The following is a 26348-nucleotide window of genomic DNA, read 5'->3' on the forward strand; positions in this document are numbered from 1 at the left end:
ACACCCACGCACTACAAAAAGAATTAGAGGGTACATTGACCTCAGCATGAACTTGATTTCAACAACTTTCATAGAAATCATGGAAACTTAGAGCACAGAAGGAGACCATTTGGCTCATCGTGCCTCTGCTGGCTCTTTGAAAGAGCAGACATGCTTAGCTGTACATCGTTGCTTTTTGACTGTAACCCTGTTAGTTTTTCATCCTCAAGCACCTGCCCAACTCCCTTGTTCAAATTGTTTTTTGGAATCAGCTTTCACCATCTTTTCAAGTAGAGCTTTCCAGATCCTGCCAACTCTTCATCTCCCTTCTAGATGTTTTGCCATTGATTTTAAATCTTTAATCTCTGGTTATTGACCCACTCGTAAGAGAGAATAGTTTATCTCTATCTATTAGCAGCCCCCAAAAATGAGCAGATTTGTGTTGGATGGGATGCTAAACATTTGAACCCTGATCCAACCCACCCAATTCTGGTTTTAACAGAGCCAGAACAGGGGGTAGGCAACCAACCTTCCCAAATCAGGCAGGTTGCCAATTTAAAAATTATAATGAGACTGAGTACCTCATATTTACCCACCATTTTAAATTTAACTCTGGCTAGGCAAGTTTTCTGGATCTCAATACCTGCCAGTGAAAGGGAGATGAAGACTGCAGGATCCAGAATGTAAGTGCTCTTTTACTTGCCTGCTGGAGCCAGTGTACCTTCCTCACCTATCACCTGCAAGCAGACAGTGCCTCCACCCTCCCACTTCTCCAATCTCTCCAATCTGTTCCAAAAGGCCTCTGATTTACCTCTGGCCTCCAATCTTCCCTGACCCCAAGCTCCCAGTGTTGCCCAACTTTTACCCCAATTACTCCCCTGCACCGACCTCCCTGATAGTCCTTGGCTCCAGACTCCTGCCTTCTTTGCACTCCCTGACGCAGGATTTTGATCTTCCTTCCCGATGTTCTGCGCTACGCCTGTCCACTCAACAACCAGCCAGCCTCTCAAAGAGAGACAAAAATTGCTAATCAGGTCCTGCTATTAAATTCAGCAGAACCTTCAGGGAAACCCATTATTCCGGGCTTTGAACTCTGACCAGCCCACATGCCTCCAATTCTGTCCCTACTTCTGACTTAATATATCTCCTGTCATTTTGAGGTCTATTACTATCCTTATCACTATCTGCCACCTTGCCAAGTTTATATCATCTGCAATAACGCTGCTCCCTATGCTCAAGTCTAGGTCATTTATAAAAATTGTAAAGAGTAATGGACCCAAGACTGACACTTAGGGAGCACCACTGCAAACCACCTCCCAGTTTTAGTTTTGAATGCTTTGCCCCTTCCTCCCGAAGGAATCTGCCTAGCAGTGCCTGAATACTTCCTTTGCTCTGTTGCTGTTTTACCCTGCAATCACCTTTTCTGAACTACTGTGTGATGTCCCACCTTAAATTACTGAAATTAGCTCTTCTCCAGGAGAACGTTTTTATCTTTGATATTTTCTTATCTTTTTTCATAATTACTCTAAACTGAATTATGTTGTGGGTTGTCATTAGCTAAATGACCTCCTACTGTAACATACGCCATTTCTCCTAATTCATTTCCCACAGCCAGATCCAACACACCTCCAGTCCAACAAGGAAAGGAATATTGATTGAGGAAGTTCTCCTGTACACATATCAGAAATTCCCCAACACAAAAACAGAATTACCTGGAAAAACTCAGCAGGTCTGGCAGCATTGGTGGAGAAGAAAACAGTTGACGTTTCGAGTCCTCACGACCCTTCGGCAGAACTGAAGTAATATTAGGAGAGAGGTGAAATATAAGCTGGTCTAAGGTGGGGAGCGGGGGGAGAGAGAAGTTGAGGGTGGGGTGGTTGTAGGGATAAGCAAGCAGTGATAGGAGCAGATAATCAAAAGATGTCACAGACAAAAGGATCAAAGAGGTGTTGAAGATGGTGATATTATCTAAGAAAAGTGCTAATTAAGAATGGATGGCAGGACACTCAAGGTACAGCTCTAGTGGGGGTGGGGTGGACGGACTAACAAAGTATTAGTTGTAGATTTAAAAATAATGGAAAGAGGTGGGAAAAGAAGAATCTATATAAATTATTGAAAAAAAAAAGGGGGAGGGGGAAGAAACGGGGTGGGGATGGGGGGAGGGGGAGTTTAAGATCTAAAGTTGTTGAATTCAGTATTCAGCCCGGAAGGCTGTAAAGTGCCTAGTCGGAAGATGAGGTGCTGTTCCTCCAGTTTGCGTTGGGCTTCACTGGAACAATGCAGCAAGCCAAGGACAGATATGTGGGCAAGAGAACAGGGTGGGGTGTTAAAATGGCAAGCGACAGGGAGGTTTGGGTCTTTCTTGCGGACAGACCACAGGTGTTCTGCAAAGCGGTCGCCCAGTTTGCGTTTGGTGTCTCCAATGTAGAGGAGACCGCATTGGGAGCAACGAATGCAGTAGACTAAGTTAGGGGAAATGCAAGTGAAATGCTGCTTCACTTGAAAGGAGTGTTTGGGCCCTTGGACGGTGAGGAGAGAGGAAGTGAAGGGGCAGGTGTTGCATCTTCTGCGTGGGCATGGGGAGGTACCATAAGTGGGAGTTGAAGAGTAGGGGGTGATGGAGGAGTGGACCAGGGTGTCCCGGAGGGAACGATCCCTACGGAATGCCGCCGGGGGGGTGAAGGGAAGATGTGTTTGGTGGTGGCATCATGCTGGAGTTGGCGGAAATGACGGAGGATGATCCTTTGAATGCGGAGGCTGGTGGGGTAATAAGTGAGGACAAGGGGGACCCTATCATGTTTCTGGGAAGGAGGAGAAGGCGTGAGGGCGGATGCGCGGGATATGGGCCGGACACGGTTGAGGGCCCTGTCAACGACCGTGGGTGGAAAACCTCGGTTAAGGAAGAAGGAGGACATGTCAGAGGAGCTGTTTTTGAAGGTAGCGTCATCAGAACAGATGCGACGGAGGCGAAGGAACTGAGAGAATGGGATGGAGTCCTTACAGGAAGCGGGGTGTGAGGAGCTGTAGTCGAGGTAGCTGTGGGAGTCGGTAGGCTTGTAATGGATATTGGTGGACAGTCTATCCGCAGAAATTGAGACAGAGAGGTCAAGGAAGGGAAGAGGTGTCAGAGATGGACCATCTTTTGGTCCATCTCTGACACCTCTTCCCTTCCTTGACCTCTCTGTCTCAATTTCTGCGGATAGACTGTCCACCAATATCCATTACAAGCCTACCGACTCCCACAGCTACCTCGACTACAGCTCCTCACACCCCGCTTCCTGTAAGGACTCCATCCCATTCTCTCAGTTCCTTCGCCTCCGTCGCATCTGTTCTGATGACGCTACCTTCAAAAACAGCTCCTCTGACATGTCCTCCTTCTTCGTTTACCGAGGTTTTCCACCCACGGTCGTTGACAGGGCCCTCAACCGTGTCCGGCCCATATCCCGCGCATCCGCCCTCACGCCTTCTCCTCCTTCCCAGAAACATGATAGGGTCCCCCTTGTCCTCACTTATTACCCCACCAGCCTCCGCATTCAAAGGATCATCCTCCGCTATTTCTGCCAACTCCAGCATGATGCCACCACCAAACACATCTTCCCTTCACCCCCCCGGCAGCATTCCGTAGGGATCGTTCCCTCCGGGACACCCTTATCCACTCCTCCATCACCCCCTACTCCTCAACTCCCACCTATGGCACCTCCCCATGCCCACGCAGAAGATGCAACACCTGCCCCTTCACTTCCTCTCTCCTCACCGTCCAAGGGCCCAAACACTCCTTTCAAGTGAAGCAGCATTTCACTTGCATTTCCCCTAACTTAGTCTACTGCATTCGTTGCTCCCAATGCGGTCTCCTCTACATTGGAGAGACCAAACGCAAACTGGGCGACCGCTTTGCAGAACACCTGCGGTCTGTCCGCAAGAAAGACCCAAACCTCCCTGTCGCTTGCCATTTTAACACTCCACACTGTTCTCTTGCCCACATGTCTGTCCGTGGCTTGCTGCATTGTTCCAGTGAAGCCCAACGCAAACTGGAGGAACAGCAACTCATCTTCCGACTAGGCACTTTACAGCCTTCCGGGCTGAATATTGAATTCAACAACTTTAGATCTTAAACTCCCCCTCCCCCCATCCCCACCCCGTTTCTTCCCCCTCCCCCTTTTTTTTTTCAATAATTTATATAGATTCTTCTTTTCCCACCTTTTTCCATTATTTTTAAATCTACAACTAATACTTTGTTAGTCTGTCCACCCCACCCCCACTAGAGCTGTACCTTGAGTGTCCTGCCATCCATTCTTAATTAGCACTTTTCTTAGATAACATCACCACCTTCAACACCTCTTTGATCCTTTTGTCTGTGACATCTTTTGATTATCTGCTCCTATCACTGCTTGCTTATCCCTACAACCACCCCACCCTCAACTTCTCTCTCCCCGCGCCCCCCACCTTAGACCAGCTTATATTTCACCTCTCTACTAATATTACTTCAGTTCTGCCGAAGGGTCGTGAGGACTCGAAACGTCAACTGTTCTCTTCTCCACCAATGCTGCCAGACCTGCTGAGTTTTTCCAGGTAATTCTGTTTCTGTTTTGGATTTCCAGCATCCGCAGTAGCTTTTAGCTTTTTGTTTTTATCTCAGAAATTCCCCTCCTTCCCTACCCTTAGGACTATATTAGGGAATTAAAGTCTCTGAATATTACTACTTTATTTTTGTTACATGCCTTTGAAATATGCTGACAAATTTCCTCATTGTTTGGAGCACTATTAAAAAAAAATTCCCAATAACTGGCTCTCTTCTACAACTAGAACTGTAAAGTATCCTAATCCATACTGCTGCACCCCCTCTGCTCTTCACCCTGCCCCTGTCATCCCATGCTTTCATAATTTTAAACACTTCCGGTGTATCGTGTTGTTCTAATGAAGAAAGACCCAATGTTTTAAGTTTTTCTTCTTTTGTATTTCCTCACAACGGTGAATCTGAGCCCTGCCTTTAAACCTTTGAGCCCATTACTGCACACAACATTCTAATTGCAGTTTTATTAAGGTTTATTGAGGTTCATCATTATCTCTTAAGTTTTATATTCTGTGTTTCTTCGGATAGCATTGAATTCCATTAACTTTTTTAAAGGCTTATCAACCTGAGGCACTGCCTTTAATGATTATGTACTCCCAATTTCCTCTCCTGTTCAGAGTACATTTACTGTTTTTTTTAACCATAATGAAACTCTGAAGTTCACATTGCACAAACAAGCACTTGTGCATTGTGTTGATAATGCTGTAATGCCTTGATGTTTGTGTCTTTTTCCCCTGTTTCTCCTTTCCTGATAAGTGTTGAGTTTTTCATTGGGTACCAGGTACCCCATATAACATTTTTCCCAATAGACCTTAATTCATGTGCGAGTCTAGATAATGAATGATAGTAGGCAGCTTGACTGCAGGAGCATCACAGTGTTCTTGCCACCACTCCTGCTGAGCTTAGTTAACTTGACTCTGAATGAAGTTTGGACAGGACCTTTCTGGTTTCTGTGCCTCAGTTATAAACTGAATAAGTAACAGCATGCCTTCGAATTTTTCTGGCATCCAACATTTAAAATTTTCTTGCAACTAATTTTGTCAAAGCAACATTGTACAGCATTTAATAATGAGACATTGCAATAAAGAAAAGAGGCAAGATTGAAACTGAAATCCTTTAACCCATGTGCTAACCTCAGCTTTCCATTACAGATTTAGTCTATTTTCATTCTTTAGTCAAATACAAACACCTGAACTTTTGTTCAGTTCCTCTTTGCCATTTTCCTTGCCAGGGCTCCAGCTGTAGCCTAGAGCTCCGTGTTGCTCTTGACATGTTAAAAGGCTGGTTGTTACACACTAGCTAGATTGTGCAGTTCTCTTGTAAATAGGGCACTGAAGCTCAGCTGTTTTCTTGTCTAGTTCATTGGAACAGACTGGTACAGAAAGTATGATGCACATCAAGACAAATTAAAGTATTGATTTTTTTTCCAGTTTTGACATATCAAATGTACTTGATTCACTACAGTAATTTCCATCCCCATATCTTAGCAATCTGCAAAGCAAAATGGTCTGCTTTCTGCTCTGCAATTTTACACATCTGTTAAAAATCATGTGGTTCAAATTAATTTCCCTGCCTGAGACCTTGGTATTTTGATTGCTTCACAACACTTATTTCTGTACAAAGTTCTGATGAAAGGTCATGACCTGAAACGTTAACCCTGTTTCTCTCTCCACAGATGCTGCAAGACATCCTGAGTATTTCCAGCATTTTCTGTTTTTATTGCAGGCTTATCCTTTGCCTGATTCCCTTTACTTAGCTCCAGCAATTTTCATTGAACCCAACCTCTCATAACTGCTTTCAGAATGTTTCAATTTTTCTCTTCACAGCTGGTAATCTCCCTGAATTAGATCATTCCATAAGTATTGATCTATTTCAAATTATGGGCAGTGTGTTGTAAACGTGTACCTGCTGGGAATTGGGCTGAGAATGTTCAAACCTGTTTCAGTCAGAGCCTTATACCTGGAGAGAGGAGACCTTCAACTTATTTTCCTGAGCTCCATTTGAACCCAAGGGCGGAATCGTCCCAGATTTGCACTCTCACGCCATATCGTCCCAAGCCCGCTGCATTAATTATGCATTCCTGGGAAACACACTATTTCCATGGCCAATTCGCCTGCCACGCCGTCACCTCACTGCTTCATCATGCCAGGCGCCATATTTAAAGTACAGCTGCGTGCACATCTCTCAGTGCTTCCGCCCAAGGCTGCTGCATATAAGACATGGCCCCAAGAGGCAAAAAAACTGCACTCCCCAGGTTTAGTGACACGTCCCTCGAGCATCTTTTGGATACTATGGAAGCCTGCTGTGATGTCCTCAACCCACTGCTTTGGCCACAGGAGGGCCAGCAACATTACCACTCTGGCTTGGGAGGCGGTGGCAGTGGTGATCAGTGCCAATGCTGAACAGAAGAGGTTGGCCATCCAATGCAGAAAGAGGATGAATGATCTCATCCATGCTGCCAGGGTAAGGCAGCCATCTCATCACTCTAAACTCTCACACTCAAGCCCATCACAGGTTCACTGGCATCTCATTCACTGCCAGCTCAGGGGACATCACCACTCAGTCTTTCATACACTCCCTCACATCTCCATCTGGCCTCATCTGCCCTGGAGACTGCTTCCTCAGCCCTCACAATTTTGAGACCACTTGCACAGATCAGCTTATGCCCCCACACAAATCCTGGAATACCCCCCTTCCTCAGTAGAGCCTTCACCCTGCAGCATCTTCCCTTGTCTGAGGTCACTTCTTCCCCTTCTCCAAGCAAGCCCTAGCCCTGCAGCCGTACAAAGCCACTCCCGCCTTATGGCTGGTCTGATAAGTAGACCCCTGCCCGTGAGACCCCTAAAAGTGATGTGGTGCTGTCTGTGAAACCTGGCGCAGATGACTGCGAGTGCTGACCGAAGCAAGGAGGCAAACAAACCTCGAAGTCCCGAGTGAAGTGCAACTCGCCAGGTGCACGTCACCAATGTGTAGTTGTGAAATATGCTGATGTGGGCAGACAATCCAGCATGAGGGGATGAGTCCAGCAGGCTAGCCTTATAATGATTTGCTGATATACTGCAATGAGGTTCCTGACGTCCAATGGCAGGAAACACGGCCCACCATTGACATGCTGTGTGGACGATTGCAAACTGGTTTCAGAACATCTTGAAACCAATTTTGGGCCTTTTCACTATGTTGTCCGCTCGCGCCGCCAAATGCCCAACGCCAGCCAGCACAGACGATTCCGCCCCAAGCCTCTGAAGATCCCTAATTCCCATTAAATCTGATGGAAGAAATGAGTGCCCTTCTGGCCAGGAGGTGAGGTTTGACTAATGCTTATCGTTGGGATGAATGACAATTAATATAAAAGCCTTAACAGTCACAACTTAACAATTCACCAAGGCTCCTGAGACAGCACCTTCCAAACCCATGGCCATTACCATCTAGAAGGACAAGGGCAGCAGATAGATGGGAATACGACCACCACCTGAAAGTTCCCCTCTAAGTCACTCACCATCCTGACTTGGAAATATATCGCTGTTCCTTCACTGTCACTAGGTCAAAACCCTGGAACTCCTTTCGTAACAGCACTGTGGGTGTACCTACACCACATGGACTGCAGCGGTTCAAGAAGGTAGCTCACCACCACCTTATGAAGGGCAATTGGGGATGGGCAATAAATGCTGACCCAGCCAGCAAAGCCCACATCCTGTGAATGAATTTTTTAAAATAGGCATTTAGTGCATCAGGCTCTTTCGGTCATTAAGGACCAGGTTTGCCTATATTTTACTTTACTCTTTGTACCTGACCTTTATCCTTTTACTTCTTGCTCAATCAAGAAGTTGATCCTTTTTTTTTTACATGTGTCAACATGCCCTGAATTAGCTGCCAATCCATTTCAAATGTGAAATAAATTTTGTCCACACTCACAAAATCCAAAATTATGGTAAAATTGGTGATTATTTGCATAGGCCAGTCCAGGACAACCAGCACAAGGCAAGTTCATAACAAATTTTGAGGAAGTGCCAAATTGATAGCTAAAAGGTTTGCAGAAGAGTTCGTATATATGGATTTTGAAAGTGTTTGTTAAGGTATCTCATGAAGGCAGTTACCAAAAATTCAGAAATTATGATATAAAGCAGTACGAATACAAACAAAAGGTTGGGATTAATGAGTATTGGAGATAGTGTACCATAGGCCGGAATCTTGTGCTCTCACTGGTGGCAAGCTTGAAGGCGGGAAGGCCATTTTCTTAGGTGGGGTGGTAGCATAACAGAACCCCGATGCCTTCCCGCCTCCTCCAGAATTAAGTTCTGGGCAGGAAGGCCTGCGATCCCATTCCACTGTCGGTTGAGGTCCTTAAACGGCCAATTAATGACTGCCGCCAGTATTAACCGAGCTGTAGGCAGGCCTGTTGCCATGTGGCGTGCACGACAGGTAAAACTGTGCAGCCAGCTTGTCAGTTCCCAGGTGTTGTTCCCTCAATCAAAGGCACTCGGTGCCTGTTTGAGGAACTGGACATCGGGAAGGGTGGGGCCTGCTGAGAACCATTCTCCTGCCCTTGCTGCGGACCCTCTGCAGCCCTCTCCCCGTGACCCCCACCCTCTGAAAGCTTGCCCCTCACATTACTTTCCCATGCCCTGGGTCGGTCACTGATCCTGGGACTCTGGTGCCTGTCCCCCCAGCAGCAGCCAGCACCTCCCCTGTGGTGCTGCGGAGCACAAGAGCTGCAGCCAAGAACTGGTAGTTCCAGGTAGGCGTGACTTCCGCCCCAGGGTCTTGATTCAGAGGAAGGCCCGCTACTAGCCTCAACACTGCCTAATTGGCATGTGGTTTGACCGGCCTTCCCGAAAAAAGGCAGCGTGGATCTCTCGCTGGCTCTCTAGCCAGCAGGCGAGACCACCGACACCTCGACAAGATTCCCCACATAAAAGTGGAGCCAGCACTAAACTCTGTTATCTAAATGTGGATGATTTGAAGTTGGACATGGGGATCATCAAATTTGCTGACAGGATTATCATAGTGAGTTAAAATTCCATAATAAAAACAAAATGCTGGAAATACTCAGCAGGTCAGGCAACATCTGTGGAGAGAGAAATTGAGTTAATGTTTCAGGTCTGTGACCTTTCATCAGAACTGAGAAAAGGTAGAAATGTAAGTCTAGTGAGCCTGTTTTCTGTTTTTATTTCAGATTTTCAGCATCTGCAGAATTTTGCCTTTGTATTAAAATTTTCATCCTTGTTTTCAAGTTTCTCCATTGCCTTGCCCTTCCCTATCCCTCACCTCCTTCAGCTCCACAACATTCTGAGATATCCACACTCCTCCAATTTTACTCCCTTGTGCATTCTTAATTTAATCACACAACCATTAGCGACCATGTTTTCAGTTGCCTAGAACTTCCTCCCTAAACATCTCAGACTCCACCTCTTTCTCCACCTTTATGATGCTCTTTAAAACCTACCTCTTTGCCCAAGTTTTTTATTTGCCTGCCTTGATATCTCCCTGACTTGGTACCAAATTTCATTTTGTTCCATAACACTCCTGTGAAGCACCTTGGGATGTTTTACTATGTTAAAGGTGTTCTATAAATGGAAGTTGTTGGGATTTGATAAACAGTGAGGAGGACTTAATGGACATGTCAAGAAGAATACAGGGTAGCAGAAAGATGGTAGTTACAATTTAATGTGGCGTAGTGTGATGTAATGCAGTTTGGAAGGAAAAGCAAGGAATGGGAGTAAGCACCAAGATGTAAGACACCAAAGGGGTGGATGAACAGAGATCTAGCGGTCAAAGAAAGAAATCTTTCAAAGAGTGTATGTAAATAGATTAAATCATTTTTTTTTAAAAAGTCAACAGCATTTTGGTTTTTACTACTTTATTTGCTCTTGAGCAAAGCAAAGAGAGTTGGAGCATTTATTGTTCACCTTTAGTTGTCCTGAGGTGGTGATAGAGGACAATTGATGAGCTTGTAGGGAATTCTAGCACACTGACCCAACAACGATGAAAGAAAGTTTCTGCATGTCTGTCAGGATGGTATTACTTGAAGGTGATTGTGCTCCTACAAGATCACTGCTTTTGCTCTTGGTAGCAGAGGTCAGAGGGGAGGGAAGTTGAAGAGAACGATGAGTCTCCACTGTGCACCCTGTAGATTGTACACAGCGCCACAGTATGTCGGTGGTAGAAGAAGTGGATATTGGGCCCAGTGGCGAGGGCACCAAATAAGAACAAAATTGTCCTGTGTGGTGTCAGCTTCTTAACAATTGTTGTGATTATACTCATCTAAGCGTGTAGTGACTATTCTATCATACTGGAGACTTGAAGCTCTTAGATGGAAGAGAGGCTTTGAGGTATGAGGGGCTGAGCCAGTTGCAGAGTATCCAGCCTTTGTCCTGCTTTTGTCGCCATGGTGTTAATGTGGTTAGCCCTGTTAAGCTTCTGGTCAGAGGTGATCCCAGGATGTTGATGGCCGCAGAATTGGTGATGGTGCCACTGAAGGTCACAAGGAGTTAAATAGGTTTTGTCTTGTTGGAGATGGACATTACTTGGCACTTACGTGGGGCTAATATCACATGCCACTTGCCAACCCAAGGCTAGATGTTAATCATGTTTGGTTGTAAACTGGGATGTGCTGCTTCATTATTGGGCTTGTGAATGGAGCTGAACTTTGTGGAATCATCAACAAACAGCCCCACTCCTGACCTTATGACGGAGGAATGGTCAAGAAGCAGCTGTAGATGGTTGGGTTGAGGTTCCTTCATTGGAGAACTCCTGCAATGATGTATTGGGGCTGACAACAGCCATAACTGTCTTCTTTCATGTGAGATTTGACTGCAACCAGTGGAAAGTTTTTCCTTTGGTCCACGTTAATTTCAGTACAGTAGTAATAATATGAGGCTTGAGAACTGAAATTGTTTCCACCAGAGCAAAGAAGAGTGAGGAAGTTTTGATAGAGCATTTCCAAATAATGAAGGGTTGAGCAGGAAAGGCTGTTTCATGTGACAACACGTCAATGCTTAAAATTTGTCCCAAGAGTTAGCAGAAAGGTTGAAAAAAATTCCTTTAAATGGAGGGCTATCAGGGTAAGGAATCCTTTGTCACAGGGTTGAGCTGAACACCAATGCAGACTCTGAGATATTCGCACTCCTGTAATTCTGTTCTCTTGAGCATCCCGATTTTAAACACTCCACCATTGATAGCTGTGCCTTCAGCTGCCATGGTTCTAAGCACAGGAATTCCCTCTCTAAACCTCTGCCCCTCTCTCCCTGTCCTACTTTAAGACACTCCTTAAAACTCAAGCTTTTGGTCGGCTGACCTAATATCTCCTTACATGGCTCAGTGTGAAGTTTGGCTTTATAATACTCCATTGGAGTGCCTTGGGTTTTATTACATTAAAAGTGCTATATAAATACACATTGTTGTTGGAAGGTCATCAACCTGAAACGTCCACCTTGTTTCCCTCTCCACAAATATTCCCCGATCTGCTGAGTATTTTCTGCTTTTTTTCATTCTTTCACAGGACATGAGCATTGCTGGCAAGGCCAGCATTTGTTGCCCTTGAACTGAGTGGCACGCTAAGCCATTTCAGAGGGCAGTTAAGAGTCAACCACGCTGCAGTGGGTTTGGAGTCACATGTAGTCTTGACCGGGTAAGGTTGGCAGATTTCCTTTCCCAAAGGGGAAGCAAACCAGATGGGTTTTTAACAACAGTTAATAGCTCCAGATTTCTTTAAAATTAATTCAATTTAAATTTCACCAGTGGGATTTGAACCTCTGCCCCCAGATCAGTCTGAGGTTTTGGATTACTAGTCCAATGACATGATCACTACGCCACTGTTTCCCCCTTCAGATGACATTGTAATGTCCTCCTGCAATGATTATGGATAATGTTGTGTTCCCATACGTAATTGTAAATTTTTTTTTTGCAACAATTCACTGGTCGACCAAGATGATCATAAAAATTGTTCACCGCACTATTTGGACTAATTTTATCTTTTCTAACTTCAAAATGATTTTTTCCTCTAATTATATTGAAGCTTGTTTCCTAGGACTTCCTTCATGGCAAATATGGTGTGGATGAGCAGTAACTTTTTGAAGCAATTTTTGGCACAAATCTTGTCTGACTGGTTCCTTACTTCATTTGTTTTTCTATAAATATTTTTCAGTGAACTCTGAAGATAAATGAATGTTATTTAATGGATTTCAATTCCTTTTTCTTACTCTGTAAATCACCACCTTTTTAAAAATAATCATTTGGAAACTTTTATTCCACTTTTAGGTTACGCTTTGGATCCGACTGTAGACCACAGTGAAGGATCAGGAGGGGGTACGTATATTGGTAGCGTGGAAGATGCTGAGAAGAATCAAGGTAAATATCTTTGTTCAAAAGTGCTTTAAAAAATATACTTTGATACCAGATATTTCATTTAGTCAAAGGGTTTGGTTACCAATGCATCATGTTGATGCCCTAAATATGTAATGGGAACATCTTCATTCCAAAATATGTTCACAGAACTTTAATTGTATGGAAAAATGAATAATACTGAGAGATGATGGCCCTATATATTGATTAATTAATGATTTACTAGTATTTATAGTTCTTGCCCCCCCCCCCCATCCTCTCTCCCACCCTAGGTTCCTTCTCTTACCTCCTCTCCTGCAGGCATTAATTCTCTTGCCAGAGTATTGTTCCACAGATGGCAATTACTTTCTGGTACTTAAATGGCCATCATCCATGTTATTTGCCATTGCAGTGAGTGCCAGCAGGTTGCCCAAATGTGAAAAGCATCACAGTCGACCCAGCCCTATCCTCAGCTGGCATTCATGCACAAGCACATTTTTAACCCCTTTGCCCCTCTTTTTGTCTAATCCACAACTGCTGGGAACCAGTTTGGCAAAGACAGAGAGCTCAGCATAAATTGGAAATTGGACCTCCCTTGCCTCTACAGTTCCGAACTGGAGACTTTTGGCACCAAATTTGGATACGTGGCGGCCATTATTTGTGCTCTGCAAATGCCCTTGGAAACCCAAAATGTCGTGTAAACGCCTGCGTACACTTCTGGGAAGGCCATGCCTGACTAACACAATTGAATCTTTTGAGGCAGTAACAAGGAGGGTCGATGAGGCTAGTGTATTTGATGAAGTCTACATGGATTTCAACAAGGCTTTTGCTAAGGTCCCGCATGGCAAACTGGTAACATAAGGAAAAGCCCATGGGATCTGTGGCAAGGTGGATCCAAAATTAGTTCAGAGGCAGGAAGCAAAGGGTAATGGTCAATAGGTGTTTTTGTCACTGAGGCTGTTTTCAGTGGGGTTCCGCAGAGCTCAGTACTAGGCCCCTTGACCTTTGTGGAATATATATTGATTTGGGCTTGAATGTAGGGGGTATGATTAAGATCACATATGATATTAAAATTGACAGTGTTGTTGTCAATGAAGAATAAAGCTGTAAACTATAGAACGATATCAATGGACAAGTCATGTGAGCAGAACAATGGCAAATAGAGTTCAATCTGGAGAAATGTGAGGCAGTGCATTTGGAGAGGGCTAACAAGGCAAGGGAATACACAATAAATGGTAGGAAAAGTGCAGAGAAACCGAGGGACCTTGGAGTGTATGTCCACAAACCCCTGAAGTTAGCTGGACAGCTAGATAAGGTTGTCAAGAAGGCATATGAGATACCTGCCTTTATTAGCCAAGGCTAGAATTTTTTCTTTGGAATAGAGGAGGCTGAGGGGAGACCTAATTGAAGGGGTTTAGATAGAATGAATAGGATGGCCCTGTTCCCCGTGGTTGAGGGGTCCATAAACCAGGGCATAGGTTTAGTGTTTTATACAGTTCCAGCCCAGCTTATGCTTTGGCTATGCATTGCCTCACATATCTCCAGATTGAACTCAGTTTGCCACTGCTCTGCCCACCTGACTAGTCCATTGATATATTTCTGCAGCCTACAGCTTTATTCCTCATTGCCAACTACACAGCCGATTTTTGTATCATCTGCAAACTTAATCACACACCCTACATTCAAGTTCAAATCAAATATATATTCCACAAATAGCAAGGGACCTAGAACTGGGCTCTGCGGAACCCCACTGGAAAAAGCCTTACAATCACAAGAGATTGTGGGATGAGGGACAATGTGATACAAGAAGGAAGATGGGGTTTGAGGCTACTGTCATCTTGTGGTTTCAACCCTGCCTTAACAATGCTTCTCAAATTATGGCAATCACTGTCTTCTCAATGGGGGTAAGGACATGCAGGCACACCTATCCCACATTGGTTAGTTCATACTGCCTCCATTTGGGTGCCACCTTGTCCTGCAAGAGAGAGGAAAATATCTTGATGAATTTGGTGTAATATGTTTGGTTGATGCGGTTGAATAGCAGTGCTTGCGAACTGAGAGATATTAATGTGAGACTTGCAGCAATGCTAAGTGTGTGAGGGTGAGGTAAAGTTATGAATTTTAGGTATGAGTTGTGATTGATAGAGGTTAAAAACAAAAAACTACTGTGGATGCTGGAAATCCAAAACAAAAACAGAATTACCTGGAAAAATTCAGCAGGTCTGGCAGCATCGACGGAGAAGAAAAGAGTTGACGTTTCGAGTCCTCATGACCCTTCAACAGAACTGAGTAAAATTAGGAGAGGGGTGAAATATAAGTTGGTTTAAGGTGGTGGCGGGGGGAGAGAGAAGTTGGGGAGGTGGGGTGGTTGTAGGGACAAGCAAGCAGTGATAGGAGCAGATAATCAAAAGATGTCACAGACAAAGGAACAAAGAGGTGTTAAAGGTGGTGATATTATCTAAGAGAATGTGCTAATTAAGAATGGATGGCAGGACACTCAAGGTACAGCTCTAGTGGGGGTGGGGTGGAAAGACTGACAGGACATTACAGGTATAGATTTAAAAATAATGGAAATAGGTGGGAAAAGAAAAATCTATATAAATTATTGGAAAAAACAAAAGGGAGGGGGAAGAAACGGAAAGGGGGTGGGGATGGAGGAGGGAGTTCAAGATCTAAAGTTGTTGAATTCAATATTCAGTCCGGAAGGCTGTAAAGTGCCTAGTCAGAAGATGAGGTGCTGTTCCCCCAGTTTGCGTTGGGCTTCACTGGAACAATGCAGCAAGCCAAGGACAGATATGTGGGCAAGAGAGCAGGGTGGAGTGTTAAAATGGCAAGCGACAGGGAGGTTTGGGTCTTTCTTGCGGACAGACCACAGGTGTTCTGCAAAGCGGTCGCCCAGTTTACGTTTGGTCTCTCCAATGTAGAGGAGACCGCATTGGGAGCAACGAATGCAGTAGACTAAGTTAGGGGAAATGCAAGTGAAATGCTGCTTCACTTGAAAGGAGTGTTTGGGCCCTTGGACGGTGAGGAGAGAGGAAGTGAAGGGGCAGGTGATGCATTTTCTGCGTGGGCATGGGGAGGTGCCATATGTGGGGGCTGAGGAGTAGGGGGTGATGGAGGAGTGGACCAAGGTGTCCCGGAGGGAACGATCCCTACGGAATGCCGCCAGCGGGGGTGAAAGGAAGATATGTTTGGTGGTGGAATCATGCTGGAGTTGGCGGAAATGGCGGAGGATGATCCTTTGAATGCGGAGGCTGGTGGGGTGATAAGTGAGGACAAGGGGGACCCTATCATGTTTCTGGGAGGGAGGAGAAGGCGTGAGGGCGGATGCGCGGGAGATTGGCCGGACACGGTTGAGGGCCCTGTCAACGACCGTGGGTGGAAAACCTCGGTTAAGGAAGAAGGAGGACACGTCAGAGGAACTGTTTTTGAAGGTAGCATCATCAGAACAGATGCGACGGAGACGAAGGAACTGAGAGAATGGGATGGAGTCCTTACAGGAAGCAGGGTGTGAGGAGCTGTAGTCGAGGTAGCTGTGGGAGTCGGTAGCTTGTAATGGACATTGGTGGATATTCTATCACCAGAAATTGAGACAGAGAGGTCAAGGAAGGGAAGGGAAGTGTCAGAGATGGACCATGTGAAAATGATGGAGGGGTGGAGATTGGAAGCAAAATTAATAAATTTTTCCAGGTCCCGACGAGAGTATGAAGCAGCACCAAAGTAATCATTGATGTACCGGAAAAAGAGTTGTGGGAGGGGGCCGGAGTAGGACTGGAACAAGGAATGTTCCACATACCCCATAAAGAGACAGGCATACTGGGGCCCATGCGGGTACCCATAGCCACACCTTTTATTTGGAGGAAGTGAGAGGAGTTAAAGGAGAAATTGTTCAGTGTGAGAACAAGTTCAGCCAGACGGAGGAGAGTAGTGGTGGATGGGGATTGTTCGGGCCTCTGTTCAAGAAAGAAGCTAAGGGCCCTCAGACCATCCTGGTGGAGGCGTAGAGGGATTGGACGTCCATGGTGAAGAGGAAGCGGTTGGGGCCAGGGAACTGGAAATTGTTGATGTGACGTAAGGTGTCAGAGGAATCACGGATGTAGGTGGGAAGGGACTGGACAAGGGGAGAGAGAAGGGAGTCAAGATAACGAGAAATGAGTTACATGAGGCAGGAACAGGCTGACACGATCGGTCTGCTGGGACAGTTCTGTTTGTGGATTTTGGGTAGGAGGTAGAAGCGGGCCGTCCGAGGTTGGGCGACTATCAGGTTGGAAGCTGTGGGAGGAAGATCTCCAGAGGAGATGAGGTCAGTGACAGTCCTGGAAACAATGGTTTGATGTTCAGTGGTGGGGTCATGGTCCAGGGAGAGGTAGGAGGAAGTGTCTGTGAGTTGACGCTCAGCCTCCGCGAGGTAGAGGTCAGTGCGCCAGACAACAAAAGCAGCACCCTTGTCAGCGGGTTTGATGACAATGTTGGGGTTGGACCTGAGAGAACGGAGTGCAGTAAGTTCAGAGAGAGACAGATTAGAATGGGTGAGAGGAGCAGAGAAATTGAGACGACTAATGTCACGCCGACAGTTCTCAATGAAAAGATCAAGAGAAGGTAAGAATCCAGAGGGAGGGGTCCAGGTGGAGGGAGAATATTGGAGGTGGGTAAAAGGATCCGTTGAACAGGGAGAGGACTCCTGCCCAAAGAAGTGAGCATGGAGACGAAGACGGCAGAAGAAGAGTTCAGCATCGTGCCGAGCCCGAAATTCATTGAGATGAGGGCAACTAAGTCCTTTGCTGAGCACTGAACGTTCAGCATCGGAGAGGGGAAGGTCAGGGGGTATAGTGAATACACGGCCGGGGCTGGGATTGGAAGATGGAGTGGGGACGGAGGGACAGGCAGGGGTGGAGGGTCCTAGATGGGTGTTGGTGTCGATGAGTTGTTGGAGCTTGCGTTCCTTAGCACTTGAGAGAAAGAGAAAAAGTTTCTTGTTGAGGCGTCGGATGAGACGAAGAATAAAATGAAACTGGGGGCACGTGCAGCTTTGAAAAAGGGTGCGGCGGTGCTGCTGGAGAGAGAGGTCGAGTCTGTTCATATGGCGGCGCATGGCACTGAGTGTGGATCTCAGAATGCGACGGGAACAGCCGTCCGAGAAACGTTTTATGTCCTGGAGATACCTGTAATCCTGGGTGGGTTCGAAACAAGAGGGATGGAATTTCAGTTGCAATCCACATGGGGTAAGTCGGAGACGGAGACAGTCACTGAGAAAGGAAATATGGCTGTGAAAGCGGGTTTTAGTAAACACCTTGTCAAACACCAGGAGAGAAATGGAAAGCAATGAAGGTGAACAAGGCAGAAGAGAGATACGAAAATCCTGTCGGAGAGCAGAGCAGTACTTCTTCAAGGTAGGCATTTCTTGAAAAGGAGTGGCAGTCAATTAAACACAGAGATAAAAATAAAAAACTACTGCGGATGCTGGAAATCCAAAACAAAAACAGAATTACCTGGAAAAACTCAGCAGGTCTGGCAGCATCGGCGGAGAAGAAAAGAGTTGACGTTTCGACCCTTCAACAGAACTGAGTAAAATTAGGAGAGGGGTGAAATATAAGTTGGTTTAAGGTTGGGTGGAGGGGGGGGTGGGGTTGTAGGGACAAGCAAGCAGTGATAGGAGCAGATAATCAAAAGATGTCACGGACAAAGGAACAAAGAGGTGGTTTAAGGTGGGGGGTGGGGTGGCAGAGAGAAGTTGGGGAGGGGGGGTGGTTGTAGGGACAAGCAAGCGAGGACTCGAAACGTCAACTCTTTTCTTCTCTGCCGATGCTGCCAGACCTGCTGAGTTTTTCCAGGTAATTCTGTTTTTGTTTTGGATTGATAGAGGTTGTTGGTAGTTGAGTGATTGGGGTGTGGTGCAGTGAGCAGCAGTTGGTGAGACTAGCAGCGCATTTGGTAGGATATGGCATTTGAAGATGAATTCACTGAGCTTGACCATTCATTGAGGTAATTAAATTTTTCTGAGGCGGTGCATCCAGCCACTCCGGGATTGACTCCTGGCATTGACCACCACAGCTATCTAGTCTCACAGTCTTCAGAGCATTTTGTCTGGAGGCCTGTGGATACAGCACTTCTCTTCTTTGCACTCCTCAACCAAGACCTCTAGTGCAGTGTCCGACAAGCCTGGAGAAGATTCTTTCCCATGTTGCACCATTATTCCATGTTTTTTTTCTATTCATTCATGGGATATAGGTATCGCTGGCAAGGCCAGCATTTATTGCCCATCATAAGGTGATGGTGAGCTGCCTTCTTGAACCACTGTGATCCATGTAGTGCAGGTACCCCACAGTGCTGTTAGGGAGGGAGTTCCAGGATTTTGACCAGGTGACAGTGAAGGAACGGTGATATATTTCCATTCAGGATGTTGAGTGGATTGGAGAGGAACTTCCAGGTGGCGTTGTTCCCATCTATCTGCTGTCCTTGTCCTTCTAGATGGCAGTGGCCGTGGGTTGGAAGGTGCTGTCTAATGAGCCTTGGTAAGTTCCTGCAGTGCATCTTGTAGATGGTACACACTGCTGCCACTGTTCATCGGTGGTGGAGGGAGTGAATGTTTGTGGATGTGTTGCCAATCAAGCGGGCTGCTTTGTCCTGGATGGTGTCAAGCTTCTTGAGTGTTGTTGAAGCTGCACTCATCCAGGCAAGTGGAGGGCATTCTGTTACACTTCTGATTTGTGCCTTGTAGACGGTGGACAGGCTTTGTGGAGTCATGAGAGGTGAGTTACTTGCTGTAGGATTCCTAGCCTCTGGCCTGCTATTGTAGCCACAATATTTATATAGCTAGTCTAATTCAGTTTCTGGTCAATGGAAACCCCCCCCGGATGTTGATTTTTTTTTAATGCATTCACGGGATATGGGCTTCGCTGGCTGGGCCAGCATTTATTGCCCATCCCTAGTTGCCCTTGAGAAGGTGGTGGTGAGCTGCCTTCTTGAACCGCTGCAATCCATGTGGTGTAGGTACATCCACAGTGCTGTTAGGAAAAGAGTTCCCAGATTTTGACCCAGCGACACTGATGGGATGGCGATATATTTCCAAGTCAGGATCGTGAGTGACTTAGAGGGGAACTTTCAGGTGGCGGTGGTGTTCCCATCTATCTGCTGCCCTCGTCATTCAAGATGACAATGGTCATGGGTTTGGTAGGTGTTGTCTCAGGAGCCTTGGTGAATCCCTGCAATGCATCTTGTAGATGGTACACACTGCTGCTACTGTGTGTCGTTGGTGGAGGGAGTGAATGTTTGTGGATGTGGTGCCAATCAAGTGGGCTGCTTTGTCCTGGACAATGTCAAGCTTCTTGAGTGTTGTGGGAGCTGCAGTCATCTAGGCAAGTGGAGAGTATTCCATCACACTCCTGACTTGTGCCTTGTAGATGGTGAACAGGCTTTGGGGAGTCAGGAGGTGGGTTACTCATCGCAGGATTCCTAGCCTCTGACCTGCTCTTGTAGCCACAATATTTATATGGCTAGTCCAGTTCGGTTTCTGGTCAATAGTAACCCCCAGGATGTTGATAGTGGGGGATTCAGTGATGGTAATGCCATTGAACATCAAGGAGCAATGGTTGGATTCTCTCTTGTTCGAGATGGTCATTGCCTGGCACTTGTGTGATGCGAATGTTATTTGCCACTCGTTAGCCCAAGCCTGGATATTGTTCAGGTCTTGCTGCATTTGGACATGGACTGCTTCAGCATCTGAGGAGTCACAAATTGTGCTGAACATTGTGCAATCATCAGCGAACATCCCCATTTCTGACCTTATGATGGAAGGAAGGTCATTGGTGAAGCAGCTGAAGGTAGTTGGGCTGAGTACACTGCCCTGAGGAACTCCAGCAGATGTCCTGGAACTGAGATGATTGACCTCCAACAACCACAATCATCTTCCTTTGTGCTGGGTTTGTCTCCAACCAGTGGAGAGTTTTCCCCCTGACTCCTATTGACTCCAGTTTTGCTGGGGCTCCTTGATGCCACACTCGGTCAAATGCTGCCTTGATGTCAAGGGCAGTAATTCTCACCTCGCCTCTACATCTGAGTGACTTGTGCAGGGACTTCCAGCATCTACTCCACCTACAATCCAACCCCCCTCTCCCACCATTTTAAGAGGCACAAGCTGGCGTTAACTGGTGCTAGCCTGTCACAATTTTGAGCCTCCTGTTGACTCATGCAGCTACTCAGTAATGCAGTTAGCACTGGCTGCAAAGTGCATCATGGTAATGAGCAGTCAGCACGAAGTTGGCCTGCATTGCATTGAACAGGCACGGGGTTATCACCAGAACCAGCTTGAACAGCTTAATAAAAAGCCAGCACATGGAAAGAACACGGTGATGCAGTGGGTGGACACAGGCATTTTAATTCTGAAACAAAGCTCCTCAAGGAGCTCCATCTCCAGGAATGGCACAACGCAGTCTGTGTAACTTCGATGGTGAAGCTGAAAGGTAACGCTTGGGCCAAAGCATTTGAGGACGTTCCGCAGGTGTGCATCTAATCAGAGATAATGCCATCTTTTGTGTCACCTTCTTCTCTATCACATTAACATCCGGCACTATTAGTTAGGAATGCTGGCCCGCTTTTATCCTTATCCTACTATGCATGTGGACCACCTGAAGATGACGATGTTCAACTACTTGCGTGCTAGGTGTTAAAATACCTCCTGTTTAAGACATGCATTGTGCCCTCATGGTCAGCCCTGGCCCTTGCAAACTCCAAACTGCTCAGACACCATGAAGCCCTCAAGGTCACTAATCATTGCTAATAAAGAGTGCGCTTCAGTATATCCTCACTCTTATCCCATTGCACCCCTCAACATTGTCTGAAGCTACGCTGTGAGCTTCCTGAGCATGCTCAAAGGCTCTATTGACTGTCAGAAATCACCATTTGCAATTAGCATCACTCATCTTGGTGAGTGTTTAGGTGATGGGGCACACAGCGCTGCATCCCAACACTGTGACGAGAGCCTTGTGGCCACAATACAGACAACTGAGAAACGCTCAAGGTTGTTGGAACGAGCGCCAAGGCAATAATGAGGCTGAGAGGGGCAGGGCTTCAGCACCTTTGGGTGGCAAGGTGCTCCCACTTAATGGTGAGTTCAGCAGACGTACACTCTGAAAGTTGGAAACGCGGTTGGCAGACAGGAGTGCACTCAAGCCCTGAGTATGGGTCCATAGCATGAAAACCCTGCTGGATGGCAGAGAGCACATGGAGTTGCACGATTTATGACCCTTTTCCATGCGTGAACACTTCTCTGCTTGTACGCTACACCTTCACCTTTCAAGAATGCAGACAAGATAGGAGAACACCTCTGCCTCAATCTTACACAGCCAAGAATAAACATGACCTGACCCTGCAAAGCATGCGAACAAGGTTCCTTTCAGAAACACACTTAACTTTAAGGTCGAGGCATCACTGATGTCGAGAACAATCTGAAAAGGGGGCACACACTGTGGTGATGTGGAAGCACACTATATAGACAAGAGGCCATGATAGCGACATTTGCAATAAGTGAGAGGAGGGACCATGGTCTCACACCTGATTGACAGCAACACAGTTCATCATAAAAAGGAGGCATACACAAGAGGAAACGTGAAATATATGCAATTCTATTTACATTTGTGAACATTATATACATGTTGTGAACACCCGTGCCATCGTTGTGCTCCTAAATTTTCTTGATCTTCCAAACCTTTCTTGATCTTCCTAACCCTGTCGCTACATCTGGGTGCTTCCACGACATCCACAGCGGAAGTGGAGGCAGCCTGCTGATTGCAGTATCCTGTTGACTGTGATGACTTTAGCAGGCGTCCTCTGGAAGTCCGAGACCCGGAGGGCTCCGGCCTGCATTGGGTCTCCTGCTGTGGGGCAGGTGCACCCTCCTCGGCCTGTGGAGCTGGAGGTGATGGGGTCACAGGAAGATTGAGATCGGGCGGACAGTCCTGGAGTCACCTGGGTGGATGGCCCTGGGGTGTCCAGCTGCTGGTCCTCCTCCCTTTGGGTGTCTGAGGGCCCCTGGCTGACTCCTTGAGGAGAAGGGTAGCTGGAGTGAGATCAAGGTGGCTCGCCCGCCCACCACTTTCGCACTGCCACTGATGGGTACTACCAATGGCTACAGCGATGGAGTGCTGTTCCTACAGTAGTGCAGGACCGATGTCCTGTGCCATGGTGTCCATGGCGGCTGCCACCCTCCAGATGTTGACCTCGGTGTGTTGGCATGCTAGTGCTATTATCTCAGACACAGACAGACTCCTCCATCGTCTGTTACAATCAGAGGGATGCAGTTGACATCCCTTCCTGATGTTCCTGTGATTGTCATTGCTGCTTCTCCAACTGATTTAGGACCGAGTCCAAACTCATAATGTGCGTCACCTGACTCTGACTCAGCAAAATCTTGGCCTCCAGTGGCCCTCCCAGTGCTGATGACCTCAAATGTCCGTGCCTCCACTTGCTTTGTTCCAGATTCTGTGCTGTGCTCACCAGATTGTGATCTTGAGGCTGCTTTAGAACTAGGTCCCACCGAGGTGTGGGTGCGCACTGTGACGGGTCTTCAGCAGTGCTGTCCTCCGGTTCCTCATCTGAGGTGTTTTTGGGGCTCGAGCTACGGACCTGGCTAGTTGAGGACTTTGGGCACTTTGCAGAGGTGCCTACGAAAGAAAGTAAAGATAATTAGTGTATTGCAGGCAGCAGTAAAACAGGACAATGCACTCAGTACCATTGTCTGAAGCATGAACTGGTGCAGGATCCTCATGTGAGCGATTACCGCCGACCTGACCGTCACTGCAGGCATGGTCCACGTCCTCTCCGGCCAGCTCAGTGGCTCTGTTCTCGAAGGCAGTGAGGACCTTGAGTTCTGCTATTCCACCCCCGGTCTAGGACCTCTCCCTGCAATTGTGTGCGAGTTTGTCCTGCATAAAGACAGATGGAGTGTGAGCAGGACGCATGCCAGGGCAGATGAATAAGGATGCCTGGCATATGTGGGTGGTCAGTGGAGCCATGGATGGGATGAGGACACAAGCTCCAGATGGAATTGTGAAGGTCTGTGTGAGAGTGAGTAGTGATGTCCCTTGAGCTGGCAGTGTATGATATCCCTGTGAATGTGTGATGGGCTTGTCAATTGAGCATGATGAGATAGTTGACTTACCCTGGTGGAACAGATGAAATCATTCATCTTCTTTCTGCACTGGATGGCTGACCTCCTCTGTGCAGCTTTAGCACTAATGATCGCTGCCACTGCCTCTCAAGCCAGAGTGGTGAGGTTGGTGGACCTCTTCCGGCCATCATAGAGGTAGGGGACATTGTGGTGGGCCTCCTAGGCATCCAGCAGGCGCTTCAGTGAGGGGTCACTAAACTTGGGGGCTGCTGTTGTCTTCCTTTTTGGGCCATCTCTCTCATCTGTGGCAGTCCTAGGCTGCCGACTTAGACAAAGCTCTGCACGGGTGCTATTTAACTATGGCACCCAGAGTGAGAAAACAGTGAGCTCGTGGCAGGACAAGCAAATCAGAGGCCTCCCTCCCACAATCCGGCGTGTTTCCCATGCGTGCATAATTAATGCGGCAGGAAGCAGACAATACAACGCAAAAACCTGTCGTTGTGGCCAGTGGGTAGAATGCCATTTTTCATGCCCGCTGCCACACTTAGTGCAATTGGGAGAAAATCCTGCCCACTGTATAGGTACGTGACAGGAAATTGCTCAGTTATGTGACTTGTTTAAATTAAACATTGATGCTTTAATTTTTAATTGTAATTTATTTGCTGTCAGGCAGGGGGCACCCAGTACTGTGCTGCAAACTCATAATGTTACAAACACTTCAAAATAATTTGTGCTCTTTAGTACTGCTTTAAAGGGGAATCACTGTCACAGGGAAGGAAGTACTTTACTTCTAAAGCACCCTTTAGAAAAACTTTCAGAATCCTAATGTTCTGGCGATGGACCTGGACGTGTCTCTCTTATAATTGATACCATTTATTTCAATGGGAATTGGCATGTGATGAAATGATTGCCGTTTTATTTGCTTTGATTTGCTGATGATGTGTAATTCTGCTTTAATCCTTACTTTGTACTTGCACAACAATGAATTTGAAACATTGCTGAATGTCATGTGCCATTTTGGAAAAGCCCATGTCAGTTGATATGGATTTTCTGTGCCTAGTTTGGTATGTGCTAACTTGTCTTTTATATTTAAACTTATGCAGGGCTTACAGTGTTTGAGTCTGGTAAAAAGAAAACAGAAAAACGAAAGAAATTAAAAGAACCCGACCCAGCAAATATTGATGGTTTTCAGGGGCCTTGGGCAAAATATGTGGATGAAAAGGATGTGGCCAAACCTTCTGAGGTCAGTTGGTCTACTTATTTTAGTCTTTGCAAAGAAGGATAAGTTGGATGAATTTAACATGCAGTTCAGTAAAGTGAACAAAAACTGAACAGTCTGAAAAACTGTAGTTGCTTTTTGTTATCTATCAGTGATGATACTTGATAATAACTGCCTTTGGAGAGTTATAAATATACATTTTTTTCCAACTTAAGCACACATTTTGGAATGATAATATCTTGCCAAATAACATTAACTGGCAACTCCACATATAAAACTGAGCTAGGTCTGCACTATGAATATAGTTGGCAGAGTATTTATGGCATACTACACTTCATGTCCTGGAATTAATTTAACCAGGCAATTAATTTTAAAATTCTCTTTTAAGGGAAAATTTAGTGTTATTGAAACCTATATATCGCTTTACTGCCGGAAGGAGTAGACATGTGCTTTGCTGCTCTTGATTTGACCATTAAGGGGGGGCTTTGGACAGTGTCTGTCTCAGATCATCTTCCTCCAGCAGTTTTCCCCTACCTGCCGTGAAATGCGCATTCACTGATCGAACACTTAATATGTGGGGAAAGAATCCTGGGCGCCAATCTCAGTTATGTCATCATGCAGCAGTAATTTTTTTTTAAAGTGTGCAAATTGGTTTCTCTGAAGACAAATGTTCTGCTAAAAATTTAAGTACCTACTGTTGACTAATGGGCATTTGAAGCTTCACTTTGAATTGCTGCAGAGGTTCTGTCAGAAAACTTTGCACAGTCTACAGCAAGTTGGTTTAAATGCACACATTGTCCCTATTGTGCTCAAAAATAGCTGGCCTGCCAAAAGAAGTGTGAATGTTTCTAGTAAAATAGCATGTGAAATTTTATTTTGACACAAGAGTGTGAATGTTGACTTGCTAAATATTTTACATATAAATAACTATAACATCGCTTTATTAAAATAAGAGCCTGATTGACATAGATGTAGTAGATTATTAGGCCCTCTTTCTAAACTTGAATTTGTGCAACTTCTAGTTACAGCATGTTATAATGTCAAGTATTCTATTGTTATATGTAATTTCTTACATTATTGCTGTGTTATGCATTTGAATATAAGACATATTACTGAAGGTGATGTATAGCATTTGGTTACAGGTGTGGCATAATGGG

General features: G+C 46.0%; 1 protein-coding gene across 1 annotated transcript in view; it reads left to right on the forward strand.

The window, feature by feature from the left end:
• cdc40 (cell division cycle 40 homolog (S. cerevisiae)) overlaps positions 1 to 26348 on the forward strand; it is a 159915-nt gene that overhangs the window by 37119 nt on the left and 96448 nt on the right. The window contains exons 4-5 of the mRNA XM_078542583.1: positions 12806 to 12895; positions 25076 to 25215. Of these exons, the coding sequence (XP_078398709.1) occupies positions 12806 to 12895; positions 25076 to 25215 (230 nt within the window). The remainder of the gene's footprint in view (positions 1 to 12805; positions 12896 to 25075; positions 25216 to 26348) is intronic.

The sequence above is a fragment of the Cetorhinus maximus genome, chromosome 5, assembly GCF_964194155.1.
Source record: "Cetorhinus maximus chromosome 5, sCetMax3.hap1.1, whole genome shotgun sequence".
Lineage (NCBI taxonomy): Eukaryota > Metazoa > Chordata > Chondrichthyes > Lamniformes > Cetorhinidae > Cetorhinus > Cetorhinus maximus.